This window comes from Alligator sinensis, unplaced genomic scaffold, assembly GCF_000455745.1.
Source record: "Alligator sinensis unplaced genomic scaffold, ASM45574v1 scaffold962_1, whole genome shotgun sequence".
NCBI classification, from domain to species: domain Eukaryota; kingdom Metazoa; phylum Chordata; order Crocodylia; family Alligatoridae; genus Alligator; species Alligator sinensis.
Genome location: NW_005842404.1, coordinates 96117 through 113271, shown reverse-complemented (window position 1 = coordinate 113271; position 17155 = coordinate 96117). Strand labels below are relative to the sequence as shown.

The window sequence follows — 17155 nt, the reverse complement described above, 5'->3', positions numbered from 1 at the left end:
ACTCTTTCCTGCCTATGCAGGGGGTCGGACTCAATGATCTATTGAGGTCCCTTCCGACCCTAACATCTATGAATCTATGAATTTCTGCCTGCTGTTGCACAGCTATGGAGCTTCACAGAGGTGTAACTACATGGCCAGGCACCCAGGGATGGCTGCCACACATGACGGTAGTGGCGATTTTCAATTGCTGCTGCTGCTGCCACTGGCAAAACCATGCACCTGTGATGGCAACCATTTTGTTTGTACCCCAGCCTGGGGTCAGTGCCCAGGGCAGCTGTCCTGGTTTTATTACCATACTTATGCCCCCAGTGTTTCAGCCAGAGCTGGCTACATCTCAGTTATGGATTAGATTATTGGTGTCATGTTCAGTTATATGTGATCCTGATATATGAACTTGTGAAGTACGTGAAGATTGTTCAAGAGGAGAGAGACTAGATGAGCATGAGGAGGGCTTTAAACTAGGTTCACTAGGGGTTGGAGACCAAAGCCCTGAGATAAGTGGGGAAGTGGGTGACCTGGAAGAAGAGCAAGCAGGAGGGGGCAGCAGAGGTGGTATTCTTCCTGAGAAATCGGGGCAATCGACTAGTTACCTTAAGTGCCTGTACATGAATTCATGGAGTCTGGGAAGCAAGCAGGAAGAATTGGAAGTCCTCACACAGTAACAGAATTATGAAGTGATTGGACTAACAGAGACTTGGTGGGATAGCTCGCATGACTGGAGCACTGTCATGAATGGATACAAACTGTTCAGGAATGATAGGCAGGGGAGAAGAAGAGGAGTTGCGTCTTACGTAAAAGAGCCATATGAATGCTCAAAGCTCCAGTATGAAAATGGAGATAGACTTGTTGAAAGTCTCTGGGTTAGGGTCAGAGAGCAACAAGGGTGATGTCATGGTGGAGGTCTGCCATGGGCGACTGGTGCCTCCTGATCCTGGGGGGGCATCTGTAGCCGATTGCCGACTGGGGGGATGTCTTTCAGCTGCTGATTGCCAACCAGGGGGTCCAGCAGCAAACTGGATGTGCTGCCAGCATTTCTCTCGGTGCCCCCACATTCTTGGGGGGGCACCAGCTGTCGCCCCCCACTCCCCAGCTGGCAAGGGCCAATCTCAGAGGGGGCATGTGCCTCACTCCTTGTCTCCCCTATGTGTCTTCTATGAAGTCTGCTATAGACCATCTGACAAGGAGGATGTTGTGGATGAGGCTTTCTTCAAACAGCTAGTGGCAGGTTCCTGATCACAGGCCTTGGTTCCCATGGGGGACCTCAATCACCCTGACATCTGCTGGGAGGGCAGCAGTGTGCAAGCCATTCAGGAAGTTTTTGGAGAGTGTTGGGGAGAACTTCCTGGTGCAAGTGCTGGAGCAGCCAACTAGGGGCCACACTCTTCTTGACCTGCTGCTCACAAACAGGGAAGAACTGGTGGGGATCTCATGGGCAGGATCCCCTGGGAAGTCAGACTGAAGGGGGGAGGAATACAGGAGAGCTAGCTGTACTTTAAAGGAGTCTTACTGAGAGTACAGGAACAAACCATCCTGATGCGCAGGAAGACTAGCGAGTACAGCAGAAGACCAGCCTGACTTGACAGGGAACTCTTCAGTAAACTAAATCCCAAAAAGGAAACTTATAAGGAATGGAAGCTTGGACAGACAACTAGTGAAGATTATAAGAGAACTAGCAAATTGTCCATCAAGAATGACGGGGGAATGAGGGCCAGCAGGGATGGAGCCACGCATCCAGCCCCACGCCCTCCCCCCACACCGCTTTGGGTCCAACCCCACTCCCTCACCCCTCCCCCATTCAGGTCTGACCCCGGTACAACATGCGGGCTCCCACTTTTCTTCAGTTGGTCCTGCCACTTTTAAAGTGCTCTACCCAATTTTTAATTTTTTTTTGGCCACGTGTAGAGGTGGGGAGGAGGGAGCCACCACACCGAAGGCTGCAGGAGGAGGCAGCGTGGCAGAGGGCTCCTGTTTTAGCTCAGCTGGCCCCGCCCCTGGCCCACGCAGCCAATCTGCATATGTGCAGTTGGGCAAAAGCATCATGGACAGACAGACACACAGACTACGCCTTTTATTATGTTAGAATTGCTTGTATATGCAGGGATGAAGTCAGGAAGGCCAAAGCGCAATTGGAGTTGCAGCTAGCAAGGGATGGGAAGGGTAACAAGAAGGGTTTCTACAAGTATGTCAGTAACAAAAAGATCAGGGAAAATGTGGGTCCCTTACTGAATGGGGGAGGCAACCTAGTGACAGAGGATGCAGCAAAGTCTGAAGTGCTCAATGCCTTTTTCACCTGAGTCTTCACAGGCAAGGTCAGGTCCCAGATTACTACACTTGGCAGCACAGTCTGGGGAGGAGGTGAGCAGCCAACAGCAGCAAAAGAACAGGTTAGGGACTATTTATTCTGCATTCAAGTGAGGAGAATGTGCATTCCCATGAGCAATTTATCCACACTTTAGCCCGTGAGATTCATATAATATTGATTCCTGCACAGGTTCTTTTCTCAGCTTAAAAAAGAAAAAAAAAACGACTTTATCTCAGCTTCTCAACCTGGCATTTTGGTTGCTTAAGAGATGCAGTGGACTGGGGAGGGGGTATCCTGTGCTACTGCACTTTGCCTGTCTCAAGGCAGGTACCATCTGCTCCTGAATATCAGCCAGACAATCAGAGGTGTAACAACGCAGTCAGGCACATGGGGCAGCTGTGATACATGGGAGCCAATGGTGACTTTGGGCTGCTGCTGTGCTGTTAGTGCAGTTGTGCAACTGAGGTAACAGTGGGGGGTGGTTTCTGCCTCCTCCATCCTCCATAACAGCACCTGGATCAGCTGCCATGGTTGTCCTACCTTAGTTATGCTACTGACATTAACTTACCATCCTGGCCCCTGGTGAGTCTAAGTCACACCACAGCATGCTTGCATACCAATATGATCTTGCAGTCCCACAAGCAGATCTAGGATTTTGAAAATGGGGATGGTGTGGCAGATCATCACGCATAACACAACACATAATTTTCTCCAGTTAAGGCAAAATTGGAAGCTTTACTAATATGATAGAGAGTGAGTACTATAAGTTACTAAGTTTAAGATCAAAGCAAAAACAAATACCCCTACTGAAATGTGCACTAATGTGCTAGAATGTATATAATTAAAAAAAAACACACAACACATTAGGTAAAAATAGTCAAAGGATATTGTATCATTAGTCTTGTAGTCATAGTTACATTTTCATCTTTTTTAGATTCATAAACCAAAATCTAATCTTCTTGAGCATCTTGACAGTGTGTCAAATAGTTCAGTGTCAGTTATTTCTACACCTGAGTTAAGATTAACATACCTGAGTTAAAGTTTTTAGCTAGAGTTAAAAACAGTCTGCAGGGCTGTAAAATAGAAGAGAGACCTTACCAGGCAGGACTAACAGACAGCAAAATTGTAGAACAAAGGATAGTTTAAATAGTGTAACATCAAAACCATTAAAAAGGAGAGAGGGTCATCTGTGGAGTGGAGAGAGATTAGCAGGCATTAGGGAGACGATAATGAGCTATGAAGTCAATTGACTGTATCACCATTCTTGGAAGAGAAATGAGGCTTCCCCTCCCAGGCAGTTGGTTTTAAAGTTTAGGTGGAGTAGGAATCAAAATGGGGTGCAATTGTACCACTTCACCCTCCCTGGATCTACCCTGTGCACTCCTTCATACACTTGCCTTGAGCCTGTTATTCTCCACAATAGCCTGAGGAAATCTATTCTGGATAGGACTGATCAGATAACTTCTGTTAAAACTTTGTTTTGCCAGAATTTGCTGATCCTGCAAAATGGAGCCTTTCATGGACACAGTCTGATCTCACTGAGCTTCTGGTGAAGCTGAGGCAGCCTTCCCACAGAATCAGCAATAGCCCCATGGTCTGCGACTTGGAGCAGCCATCTGTGAGGTCTGTGGCTCCAGGGTAGCGTATTGTATAGACTGCCCCAAAAGCTGGGCTCCATTTCCTTTCCCAGAGAACTTTGAAAACGGGCGTCTTTGTTCCTAACCAGAACAAATCCAAATTCCTCAATATCACAATCCCTAGTGAATTTGAATTTCTTTTCTTCATGCACTTCCAATCTTGAAGTCTCTCTAAACTCTTTCCTTGCACTGCTTTACAAGTGGTTGCTGCCATGGCTCTCAGCCAACTACAATGAATATTCTTAACTTTGGAAATAGCTTTTTGTGCCCTAATGAATAAAGACTGATTTTTCCAAACACTTAGACATATTTTACTGTCTAAAATATTATTTTTTTTTAGCATGGCAGTGACAATATGTAAGTTTTCAGATGGCTTTTTGTGGCACTAAATCATTCAGTTAGTACCGCATACATTTCTGGACTAGACTTTTCTGAGTTACAATCAGTAAATATTAGCTTATCTAATCAAACTAACAGAAAGCCAGAACAATTAATAGAACCAACAGAGCAATAGCCACAGCAGAGAATTTGGGAAGTCATGCATCAATTATTCAAGACTAAGGAAGAAAAAAAAAGATGCTTGTATTGCAAGTGTAAATGCATAAGAAAAGAAGTTCTGCTGGAAAACAAAATATGCTGGGAAGGGAAGCAACCGGGCAGTGTTCCTGGCTAAAAAAGATTCCTCAGATTTCCAATTGCTGGAATTTTTGTGAACAGTTTGATTCTCCAGGAGATCTACTACCTCTTTAACTTATGAGCAAGGCAGTCTTTCGTAGATCCAGGACGATCCTTGCACCTATTCTCCATTTTCGTGTTGGTCATGGATCTTGCCCTGAAAACTGCATTGTTTCCATGAGGATTCCTAGACTCCAGAGATCTGTTTAGTAGCATATTGATATGTACCATACTAATTTGGCAATATGATTGTCATGGAATCATAGAAAATTAAGGTTGGGAGGGACCTCAGGAGGTCATCTCGTCCACCCCCCTCCTCAAAGCGGGGCCAGCCCTAACTAGATCATCCCAGTCTAAGCTTTGTCCAGCTGGGTTTTGAAAACCTCCATTCCTCAGATTCACATATGACCATATTTACTACAGATACAAGAACCTCTTCTGTGTCCAGGCATCTTTTTCTAAGGTCACAGTATGTACCCTAGGGTCACATACACAGTATGTAAGTAGGGTTACATCTTCTTTTAGGGTCTAGCCCATGTATCCAGAGCACACATTTATCTTCTCATGTCACATGTTGACCCTGGCTTTGTCATTTAAGGAAGTGTGATTAATAGACTACTGTTTGCATAGTGAATCTGAAGAGAAACCACCGCTTTTGCCAATTCCGTTAATCTTTCACTTTTCAGCCAGAGATGCAAGAAATGCAAGCTTTGGTGCCAGAGGAAGGTCTGCCAACATTTCCTCCTCTATGGACAATGTACAAAGAGACAGAAAATCATTTTTCAGGCCCTGCTGTAGTTGTTGGACTCTTTTGCTGGCTTATCTCCATAGGCTCATTTATCCACTCATGAGGGAAATTAAGATTTACTGCTTAAAGCAGGATCAGCTCATCTCTTCCACCCAATGATAGTGATTCCAGATGCCCAGACTGATGGATGTGTGTCTTTGGTTTGTTTCAGGGCTGGAGGTTGTCAGAAGTGCAAGCCTATTAGCTTTCAGGGGCTAATTTTTAACTACTTGGTATAAAAAATGTAAGCTGAGGGCCTGTGCCAATACAGAGCTTGCAGCTAGGGAGAATTGTGTGACTTTAGGCATGCTTTGTATGCTCCCCTTCCTGGACTGCTCTATGGTTGGAGAAGTTCCCAGTGTTATGGCAGCCTCTCCAGACCACCCCAAAGCTAAATGTCCACACCGACTTCTATGGGTCTTACCAGTTGATCCATGGCAGGCAGCCCTAATAGCCAGCTTCTGTACCATCATAGAGAAGTAGGGCTGGAAGGGCCCTGCAGAGGTCATCTAGTCCAACCCCCAGCCTGAGGCAGGATCATATCTATCCAAATCATCCCATTCAACCATAATTTAAACTCTACATAAGAATGCTATCAACCCTGACACAACACAGACCTAATACCCTAACCTGCCACAGGTAAAGCAAGGGAATCATGGCAGCCAATGTCCTGCTACTATAAAATGTTGTCAATATATGCTCAAGAGGTTCCAGGTCCCACACCCCTACTATAGAGGAAGGCAAAAACCCTCACAGTCCATGCCAATCTGGCCATGGGGTAAAATTCCTTCTTGATCCCAAATATGATGATCAGTCTGACCCTGAGTAGAGGGCCAAGGCCCTCTAGTCAGAAATTTCTGACTTTAATCCCAGCAGGAGCATTGGCACACCCCGGTCAAAGTCCCCAGTCAGCACCCAATGCCTGTAGCCAGTACCCAATACCTCTGGGAAGGCTTAAACACACCCTGACACATCATACAACAGAAAAGCGTGGGAGGGGACAAGCAGCAAATCCCAGAAGCATGGGAAATACCCATGGTAGAACATAGACATAGCTGTGCCTAGATCATGCCTGACCAAATGCTGTCCAACCTCTTCTTGAACACCTCCAGTGATAGGGAGTCCACAACTTCCTAGGCAGTCTATTCCACTGCTTCACTATTCTCACAGTGAATAAGTTTTTTTTGGATATGCGATCTAAACTTACATTGCTGCAACTTCCAGCCATTGGTCTGCATCCTCCTCCCTTCGGCAAGAGAGAAAAGGTTCTTTCCCTGTTCTTTGTGGCAGCCTTTCAAGTCCATGTATTTGAAGACTGCTATCATGTCCCCTCTTAAGTGCCTTTTCCACAAGCTGAACATACCTAGCTCCTTCCGACTCTCTTTGTATAGCTTGCTTTCCAAGCCCAAGATCATTTTTGTTGCCCACCTCTGGACCCTCCACATCTTCTCCACATCCTTTTAAAAATGTGGAGCCCAGAACTGCACACAGTACTCAGGATGAGGCCTAACTAGTGCCAAATAGAGAGGCACTATCACCTCCTGTGTCTTATACCTAATGTTTTTATTGATGCAGCCCAAAATCACATTCGCACTTTGAACAGCTGCATTATACTGCAGACTCATATTGAACCTGTGGTCTACCATGACTGCCAAGTCCTTTTCTACAGAGCTGCCATCTAGCCGGGTGTCATCCATTTTATATTTCTCTTTTTGATTATTCCTTCTGAGGTTTAGCACTTTGCATTTGTCCTCATTGAACTTCATCCTGTTAGCTGTAGTCTAGCTTTCCAATCTGATGAGATCTTACTCAATTGCATTCACATCTTTCAATGTGTTCACAATCCTTCCAAGTTTCATGCTGCCCACAAACTTTCCCAAGAAGATTTCTATGCCAGCATCCAAACTGTTAATGAACACATTGAGCAGCACCAGGTCCAGGACATACCCCCATGGGATTCTACTTGAAACCTCCTGTCATTCTTACATGGACCCACTAATAATTACACTTTGCTTGCAGCTATCGAGTCAGTTATCAATCCACCTTGCAGTAGTTTTAGTTAGCCAACATTTCTCCATTTTGTTTATGAGAAGTTCATGCAGGATCTTGTCAAAAGCCTTGTTGAAGTCCAGATACACTATATCTACAGCATTCCCTTAATCCACCTAAGTAGTTACTTTGTCAAAGAAGGAGATCAGGTTTGTTTGGCATGATTTGCTTTTCATAAATCTATGCTGGCTGCTGTGATGAGCCCTTCCTCTTCCAGGTGTTTGCAAATGGCTTTCGTTAGGATATGCTCCAGTTACTTCCCAGGTATTGAGGTGAGGCTAACTGGTCTGTAGTTCCTTGGGTCCTCCTTCTTTTCTTGCCTTTTTCAAAAAGTGGTGCTACACTGGCCCTTTTCCAGTCCTCTGGTACCTGGCCCATCTCCCATGACTTCATGAAGATTATTGCCAAGGGCTCTGGGATTATAATTTCATAGATTGTAAAGCCGGAAAGGACCTTGGAAGATCATCGGGTCCAGCCCCCTGCACGAAGCAGGAAAGATAATTGGGGGTCAGATGACCCCAACAAGATGATTGTCTGGTCTCCTCTTGAGGATTTCTAGGGTCAGTGATTGCACCACCTCTGGAGGGAGCTTATTCCACAGTCTGGACACCCTGACTGTGAAGAAATTTTTCCTAATGTTGAGCCTGAATCAGTCTTCCAGGAGTTTGTGGCCATTACTCCTGATTTTCCTCTTGGGTGGCCTGGTGAACAGTTGTTCGCTGAGCCCTTGATGTACTCCCTTAGCATAGCGGTAAACTGCTACCAGGCCCCCTCTCAGCCCTCTTTTCCTCAGGCTGAAGAGTCCCAGATCCCTCAGCCTTTTCTTGTATGGCTTGCCTTTTAAAACTGATCATACGGGTGACTCTTCTTTGGACTCTCTCAAGTTTGTCCACATCCTTGTTAAAGTGTGGTGCCCAGAACTGGACGCGTTACTCCAGCTGGGGTCTCACCAGTGCTGAGTAGAACAAAAGAATCACCTCTTTGGCTTTGCTGGAGATGCATCGACTGAGATCTTCTCTGCCAGTTCCTTTAGGACCCTGGGATGAAGCTCATCCAGCCTGGCTGACTTGGATTCATTCAGACCCAACAAAGCTCTCTGACCATCTCTTTTGTTATCTTTTCCCTCAACTTGCCCCCTTCTTTACCCAGATGATCCTTATTAGATGTCTGGCTGCAGCTTAATTTTTTTGTGGAGACTGAAGCAAAGGAGCTGTTGAGTAGTTCTGCTTTCTTCCTATCTTCAGTTAGGAGTTCCCCCTGACTTGTTAGCAGAGGGACCCACAGCTTACTTGGTCCTTCTTTACTAGCCAACATACTTATAGAGTCGCTTCTTGTTGTCCTTAACCTCCTTTGCCAGGTGCAGCTTGTTCTTTATCTTTGCCTTCCTGAGTTTTGTCTCTGTGGGTTCTTGCTATTTCCTGGTACAGTTCCTTGGTGACTTGCCCATTCTTCCATTGCTTGTATGCTTTCCTTTTGCATTTGAGGCATTTTAGAAGCTCCCTGTGCAGCCATATTTGTCTCTTGCCATTCTTCTTGTGCTTCCATCATGTCAGAACAGCTTCTTGTTGGGCTTCCAGTACTGTGCCCCTTAGAAGCTCCCAGCCCTTCTGGGTGACTTTATCCTTCAGTCTATCCTTTCCTGACACCATGCCTATTAGCTCCTTGAGTTAGATGAAATCCCCCTTTTTGAAGTCTAGCATCCTAATTTTGCTGACCTCATGTTTTCCTTTTCTCAGGATCTGGAATTCTAATGTATCATGATCGCTTCTTCCCAAGTTGCCCATCAGCATCTGTAATGAAGGAAACTTTATCTAGCTGCATATGAATCATTTGGGTGTCACACTGACCCTTTTATGCAGTATAAAGGGACAGAACAGGGCACAGAATGAAGATAAGGGTCTCACTTCTCATCTTTGAAGTATTTGAAACAAGTAGAAAGTACCATAAAATGTGAAAGCAATAACATTTAGTACTCTGGACTCCCTCATCCTGATATGCTGAATCTGCCTGGCAAGTGTTCCCTATGTAACTTATTACAGAGGAACCAGAATCTCTGATCCATCTTGTTCCATGCAGAATATCACCTTGTCCCCATTTCAGCCTCTCACATCAAAGACTCAAGCAATGTCAAATCAGGTTGGCTCAGCAAATAGTCAGTAAAGCAGGTAGAACCAGCTCTCTATTCATCAAGTCTTTCTGGTAATAGCAACAAAGCTAGTTTGTTCTTGGGTTATGGTATTTGCTGACCACATCTTTTAGTCAGAGGAGGGGTTCCACCTAACAGGGCCTTGTCACTGGATTTATGTTGCAATGTTTTGGAAACAATGCAGCTGTGGAATGATTGTTTTGGTGAAGTCAGCAAGTCCAGCCTTCTCCCCAGAGTACTTGACCTTCCCTTGGACTTCAGAGGGGAGACTGCAACTTAGCAAAGTCAGGCTTAGTGGAGGAATTTTCCAGATGAAAGCTGGAAACCTTCCAGTTTTATACATGAGAGTATCCCTGAAACAATTAGGGTTATTTGGACCAATTTCCTTTTAGTTTGCCTGAACACATGTTAGTGTGAACAATTATTTGTAATTCAAATCAAAACACAGATTGACCACTAATGGAGATTTGGAATCAGTTAATTTAAACTATTATCTATTTGCCTTGCACACAATAGACTGCTGTGTATTTAAGATACATTTTTCAAAAATGCCCAGATTACATAGGAGCCTGAATTCCATTTTCAAAAGCATCAGTAGCACTTAGGAACTTCACTCCCCTTGGCTTTCAAAGTATCTGGGCGCTTTTGAAAACGTTACTCCCAGTCTCTGCTTGAACCTTGTGAAAAACCCCTTCTGCATATGCTGGCGATTGCTGTTTAATAGGCAGATGCATATGTAAATTACAAGATATGTGTCTAGTTTTATACAACTACTTTTTCATTCTTCATGTTTAGGACAACTCATCTGAATATCAAATGGTGAATTTAGATATATTTGAGAAAGTGGACTTTGCAGGATATCTTTATTGATGCAGTATAGAGAATACTTGATCTGAATTATCATTTTTCTCTTTTCTTTAACTCTCCTTGTCTCCACAGTTTTGTTATTCTTGTGCTCAGTGAGAACTTTTTATTCTGCTTTCTGGGTTCCTAGTGAATTATTATCCTACATGGCTAGGACACAGACATCATGTTGAATTGCTAACCTGTATTAATTTAATTTAATAGACCATACTGACATTCCTTGTAAGAGTAAATTTGCTCATAATATTACAGGAAAGAAATGTAAGTTTGAGGAGTCGGAGCAGTTCAGCAAGTGGGAGAAATTCTAGATCTGGGTATGGGACAGAAAATCAGTTGGCAGTAGCACCGGCTATTCCATATGCTAAAGGGCGCCATTTGGATATGCACCGAACCATTAAAAGGTATGGTCATGACCAGAGCAGTTCCCCTCTCTTTGTGGCTGTCAGTCTAATGTCAGTGCAGCCCAGTCCTGGGGCCCTGGTGCTTCTCTGCTCCTTGGGGTCTAAGGAGGTACTGGGTACTGTTCTTTCTTCTAGGTCTCTCAAGCATGCTCCCAGGCCTATACTGATGTTGTTTTTTGGCCAGTGGACTTCCCTGAATCCCTGTTTTTAGACATACGTCTTCAAAGTCCCTCTGTAAGTGGGGACTCTAACTTCAAGTTAAACCCTTTTGGGGTAATAAGGCGATAAGAAATGCAGGTTTAGCATAGGAATTTTGCAACCATATTCTTGAAAGGTCTAGACAGTTACAGATCTATGGCAGATAACAGATGGTCTTGTCCTCAGCCTGATCCTACATCTCCTGCGTGGTCAGTTGCATTAGGCCCAGTAGTCTATGCTGCTTTCTTGGCCTGTTTGTTCTGCCTGTGCCTGACATGGAGAACTGTGTATCTAGGAGGGACTGGTATGAATCAGTTGGAATCAGTTGTTAAGTAGGTCTTGGACCTTGCAAAGGCTTGCTGTCAGGCAGAATTCAGGCACTGGGCCCAGACCTTTTTCCGTGTGCTTAGGTGTGAGTGATTATTGCACAATATATCACTGGTCTGGGCTAGTCAATTCACAGGCAACCAGAATAGACACCCTGTGATGAATGTCTCATTTTTAGCTAACTTCTGAGGCATCCTGTACTCAGTCATGAGAACACAGTGTCCAGAATAGTTCACTTTATTAGACAGTTCACCAGATATCCTGTTCCAATGTTGGGTTACAACCCAAAATGAAGCTTACAAATAAAAGGGCATTCATAAAACAAAAAGGAATTTCCCCCAACTCCCTTGGTCTGCCTGAGAAGATATTCTTAATTGGGGCTCTATCTATTTTCACATGCTTAATTTTCAATAAAATAAAAAATTAAGTATATTGACAGTCTGTATCTGGGTCTTGTATATTTCAGCTACCCCATAAAGTCTATTATATACATCCCAAAATGTTTTTATTTGAATTGTATGAGGTGTTCTGTTTAACCTAAAACAATTTTGTAGATCAGATTGGATTTATTCTTGGTGCATCTTGATAGCTAACTCTTCCTGTTCCTGGCTTCAGAGCTCAGGTGTAATGTCTGTCTTTACTCTTAGACCTCCAGAAGCCTTTATTTCTATCCAGCTGGAGAAATTGGGGCCACGGGACCGGATGCTAAACACGTTCATTGAGAAAAAAGAAATCATGGGCAGCAGGATGCAAAACCCTGTGAGTCAAAGTACCTTTAGTGAAGAGACACATTTTTGTTAACTTTCAGCACTATACTAAGGTTTTTGTTAGCTTTTATTTTGTTAAGGCACCAACATAACTCTCAGCCTGTAATTACTGTAAAGAGAAGATTGGCGTTATGGTTAGGGCTTCATCCCAGGATACCAAGTCTCAGTTCCCTGCTCTGCCATAGACTTCCTTGAACAAATCACTCAGTTCCTCTGGGCCTCAATTCCCCATCTGTAAAATAGGGATGATAGTAGTCCCCTGCTCTACTATGGGCTGTAAAGACAAGGGCCAACCATTTGGGGAGGCGTGCCACAAATTAGCGCTGTGCTCTCCCCAAATGCCATTCTAATTACTTTCCTCTACCTAATTCCTGCTCTGCTTTCTGCTCCCTGCCCAATTTGCTGCTTTGCTTTTTGTTCCCTGCCCTATCTGAGACTGCTGCCTGTCCTTTCCCTGATCTGCTGTGAGCCACACACAGAAGTTTCCCATTCCACTTGGTGCTGCATGTTAGCCACCCTTGAATTACATCATTGGTGATGAGGCATTTGGATACTATGGTGATGGGGACCCTCTAAGTGTCTAGTTTGTTTGCTGTAGAATGTGTGTTACAAGGAATAGAAGTGTGAGATTTAAATGTAAAATGAATAAATTGATAAACAAATAAATAAATAAAGCCGAGAAGGAATCTGAGCATGAGGTGGATTTATCTTATTTAACAAATGGCCTGTCCTGACCTCAGTTTCATGATTCTGTAGTCAAGGTAACTTAAAGGACACCTTTGACCCTCCTGCATCCTTCAGTTGCAGTAGGCACTCTGTAGCAACACCTGAAGTCCAATGATCGATAATTAGAGCATGGACATATAAACAATTCTACAGAAGATTATAACAAGACAGGACTTTATCATTCATTAGATCATCTACTGTTACTACTGGTGTCTATATGCCCTTACTCTATGGTAAATGGAAATTAAATTTCCCTTTTTTTTGTTGAGACCTAAGTTACTGGGGTTTAGCGTCTACCTACCACAGAGCCACACAGGCAGTTACCACAGAGTATCTGATGTGCAGTAAAGCCCTGCCCATTTTTAACCTGTGGTCAATTATTTTATCCATATACAAAAGGGAATACCAATCTGCAGGTGGCTCTTGCGAAGTTAACTTACTAGCACAACTTAAGCTGGAACTATCTTCAGCTGAAATTAGGAAGAATGTCCTATCCACACTTGGTGTTTCATATTGATACATCAAGGAATTTTACTCCTATGAAGCATACATCATGGACTTTGGTTAAAAATAGACCTTAGAATAGGAGAACTCTTCTTATTAAGCCTTTTTAGTATGTCATTTTATTTTTTAGCAAATTGTGGTTAGTCTTATAAGAAAATTAAATAGATTCTTTATAATCTATGCTCCAAGATAAAACCAGATTTTGGAAACCATCTTAATGCAGTGTCTAGAAACTAAGTAACATAGATCCCATTTTGAATTTGCTTGCAACTCTAGGTCTTGTCCTGAATGCATTAGAAGTTAAATTTAGTTCTGAACAGAGATGATGAAAGATTTTTTTAAATCACACCTCTCCTCAGCTCCCGTCTTTCCCCAAAATCTCACTAAATATTTTATCAAAAGTCCTCAAAAATATTCTTCAGTTTAACATATTTAGTTTAACAAACTATGTAATCAATTTAATAAGCAGTATTAACATATAGGGGAGAGCAACTATTAGTAGAATACTCTTTTGAGAAAAAGCATTGCAATGTTTATTGACTAAGTTTGGTACACGTGACCTAAATGCAAGACCTATGCTGAAACTGATTATTGTCCTAATAAACTCTTTCCAAGATCTGCTCTGTTGGCTAAAATCATGCCTGAAATTCACTCTCAATACAGCTTTAAAAGAATGTACTGAGGTATCCTATAAGACCTTGTTTAATACATGCATAAAACAGTATGTAAAATATGTGTTTCTGCTTTTTTGATGCAAGGTATGCATACAGGTATGTAGAGATGTTGCTAATTAAAAATTATTTTATTCTAGGATGAAGTTTTGAAAATCAAGAGGGAAGTTATTGGTGAATACTGTCATAAGTGAGTATGCTGAAGATAAATGCTTGAATGAGTGGCTGAGGTTCTGGTTAGAACAGGATCCATTTTTTATGAGATACAACTACATTTATTGGCTTAGTGGAAGAAAGGCAAGAGTTAAAAGCAGAATTCTGGAGAGAGCACACTGGAACAGGCATCACTCTTTCTCCAGGACTGGGCTGAGGGAAAAGGTTGATGATTAGATGGTATTTAGTAGGTGAGGAGAAGGGTCAACATGAGGACTTAACCATAGTAAAAGTTGAGAGTGGCAGAGTAAATCAGAGAGTGATGATGGAGTTGTGGATCTGGGTGACAGATCATCCTGCAGATTCGTTTGGTGGATTGAAGTGACTCAAGGGAAGGAAGGAGCAAGAGGAAGAAGAGTTTCAAACCTGGGTTGGATCTATTCAAACCTGCTTTAAGCTGAGAATGTCAAAAATATCTTAGAGTTATATAGGCCTTACTTTAGCTTCAGTGTTTGTCAGTGGGAGTTTGCTCTTGTTGATGTTAATGACAATAGTTGTATCCTTTTGCAAGGTGCCAGTAAGTACTTCTTTTAAAGAGGAATTTTGTATGCTGTTTTGACTGAAAAAACAAGCCACGCTGACAAGTTTCAATACAGCTGTTTAATATATCAAGTATCCATCCCATTGTACATTCATACAGTTTGTCAGCAAGACACCTTAGGTGCTGTGAGAGGACAATATTTCATAGATATGGGCACTTGAAGATACAATATGGGTGCATCTATATGTGCACTTTACTGCAGAGTAGACTAATTAGTTCCACAGTAAAGCGTCACAGTCTATATATGTGCCAGTATTAGGGCTCAGTAGATTAATTAACTCCACTATAAGATAGCACTGCCAGGGACAGTACTATCTTATGGCAGAGTACTTTTGTGCAATCAAATGCACGTGTAGACTGTGACGGGCTGGCTGGGGCTCGAGAGTGCTGGAGTGTGGGAGCTGCCTGTTAGCTAGCCCCACGCTTTAGCTCCCTTATGCCCCAGCCAGCCCCTCTGCCACCCACTGCTGCCACTCAGAGCCCAGGGCTGATCCCCTGGGCCCACTGCCAGTCCAAGACTCTTCTGTCTTGGCTCTAACTGCTGTGGTCCTGGGCACATGTGTAAACCTTGCAACCAGGAGCAGTTGACTCAGGTGCAAGCTGTGCCACTGTTTATTTCATTACATTAATTGCTCCTTTAGTTGCACCCTATGAGTATTTATAGCTATTTCAAAAGAGCAGCTGTGAGTATGAATTCATGGGTATTTTTAAAGGGCTTTGAGAATATCAGGTATAAGGAATTATAGAATTGCAAAATATATTAACATTGCTTTCATAACTTTTATCCCTCTGAGTTTCACAGCACAGTAGAATAGCCAACTACTGCTGATAATTTTAGCGGAAGATGCTGCAGGGTATGTCAGTATAGAAAAGGAACAGAACCAAGAGGATTACGGAATGACTCACTGCGCAGTACTGCATATACATATTTTTGTGCTTTGTAGCCTGAGCCATCGAATGTCACACCATGCGCTGAGAGGTCAGATCATTGCATGCTACAATAGCCTAAGGAATCTACTGGAAGCTTTCCCTGTCATCAGAGACAAATACTTCATGATTGGGCTACCTCAAGAGAAAAAGGGGGAAAGACACTCAAAGGAAAACCTTCTGGCCAGTCCCAGGTTTGTAGTATCTTCAAGAACATGTCTCTTGTGACCCAGGCTCCAAAGTAGGAGAGATTGCTAAGTAAAGATGACAACATTCCTCTTGTTCTTTGAAACCTATCTTCTGTCAGTCTCTGTGCATGATCGGTTTCTGCCGTGATAGTGCACAATGACTCCAAAGATTGCACAGGGAAATCTTTTAAAATATCCTTATTTCTAAAAAAAGTGTGGAAAGAGCAATCAAATGAAACATTAGGTATTTCCAAAATGTAAACCCTGCACTTAAGCTTCAACCCAGTTTAGTTGAAGAGGTTTTACACTTAGCTTTTGTTTAACTCCTACATTTAACTTGTTAATAAGTAAGAGTATAGTCTTTGGCTCCTTCACTTGAATGCCTTGGGTTGAAGGACTAGTGCAGATTAATTCTTTTGGCAGTGGCCCTACTTGACTCCCACAACCTGGCTACTTACATCTGAATGCCAGATGAGTGCTGTGGTGCTTGTTCTTCTGCCCTCCTTTTTGATTTCTATTCTAAAGATTAAATGTAGATGCCTAGTACAGAGATACCACAGAACATTTCAGAAGCATCCATCTTATTGCAAGGACAAATGTGTTCAGCCTTGATTCTGTTTCTGTCTGAATGGTTGAATCATCCAGGCCTTGTTGGGCAATCATATCTGTAAGTCATAATAGGGTGGTATATTATGACATAAGGTAATGTGTTTTTGGTCAAGAGTTTTCTGCCACCCAAGAAGGGACTCATTAGCTAACTAATGGCTTCTTTTGCACTTCTTGAAAAATTCTGTGTATGTATGTGTACATGACTATATGACTGCCCCTTGTACTATGAATTGCAGTTCTGGATTTTTTTAAAAAGAACAATGGAGAAAAAATTCCCTTCTCGTTCTTTAAATGTTCTCTGGGCTGCTGTGAGGGTGGGGAAGGAGGAGGAGGGTTTTTTTCACTTCTTTCCTATGCTGAAAGGCCTGACTGCATTTTTCAACCTCAGTTTGTGTCATATTTAGCAGTCAGTTTCAATGCACTTGATATTAACAACAAACTACTCCAATGCATTTGGAATAGTGAAGAGTTTCCTGTTTAGTGTTCACACAAGAAAGCAAATCAAAAGTAGCTCAGATAACTTCAAAGTACTGTCAAAGTGGCAGCCAAACTGCTGGGAGGAGGAGAAATTTAAAACTGCCTCTCTTTTTCCTTCAACCCTCATACTCTAACCATGACCAAGT

At 42.9% G+C, this 17155-nt stretch overlaps 1 protein-coding gene across 1 annotated transcript in view; it reads left to right on the top strand.

Annotated features, from left to right (window-relative positions):
- Positions 1 to 17155, top strand: part of LOC102372828 — a 141717-nt gene that overhangs the window by 73093 nt on the left and 51469 nt on the right. Inside the window, exons 24-27 of the mRNA XM_025211391.1 lie at positions 10713 to 10861; positions 12034 to 12145; positions 14195 to 14244; positions 15753 to 15929. Of these exons, the coding sequence (XP_025067176.1) occupies positions 10713 to 10861; positions 12034 to 12145; positions 14195 to 14244; positions 15753 to 15929 (488 nt within the window). The remainder of the gene's footprint in view (positions 1 to 10712; positions 10862 to 12033; positions 12146 to 14194; positions 14245 to 15752; positions 15930 to 17155) is intronic.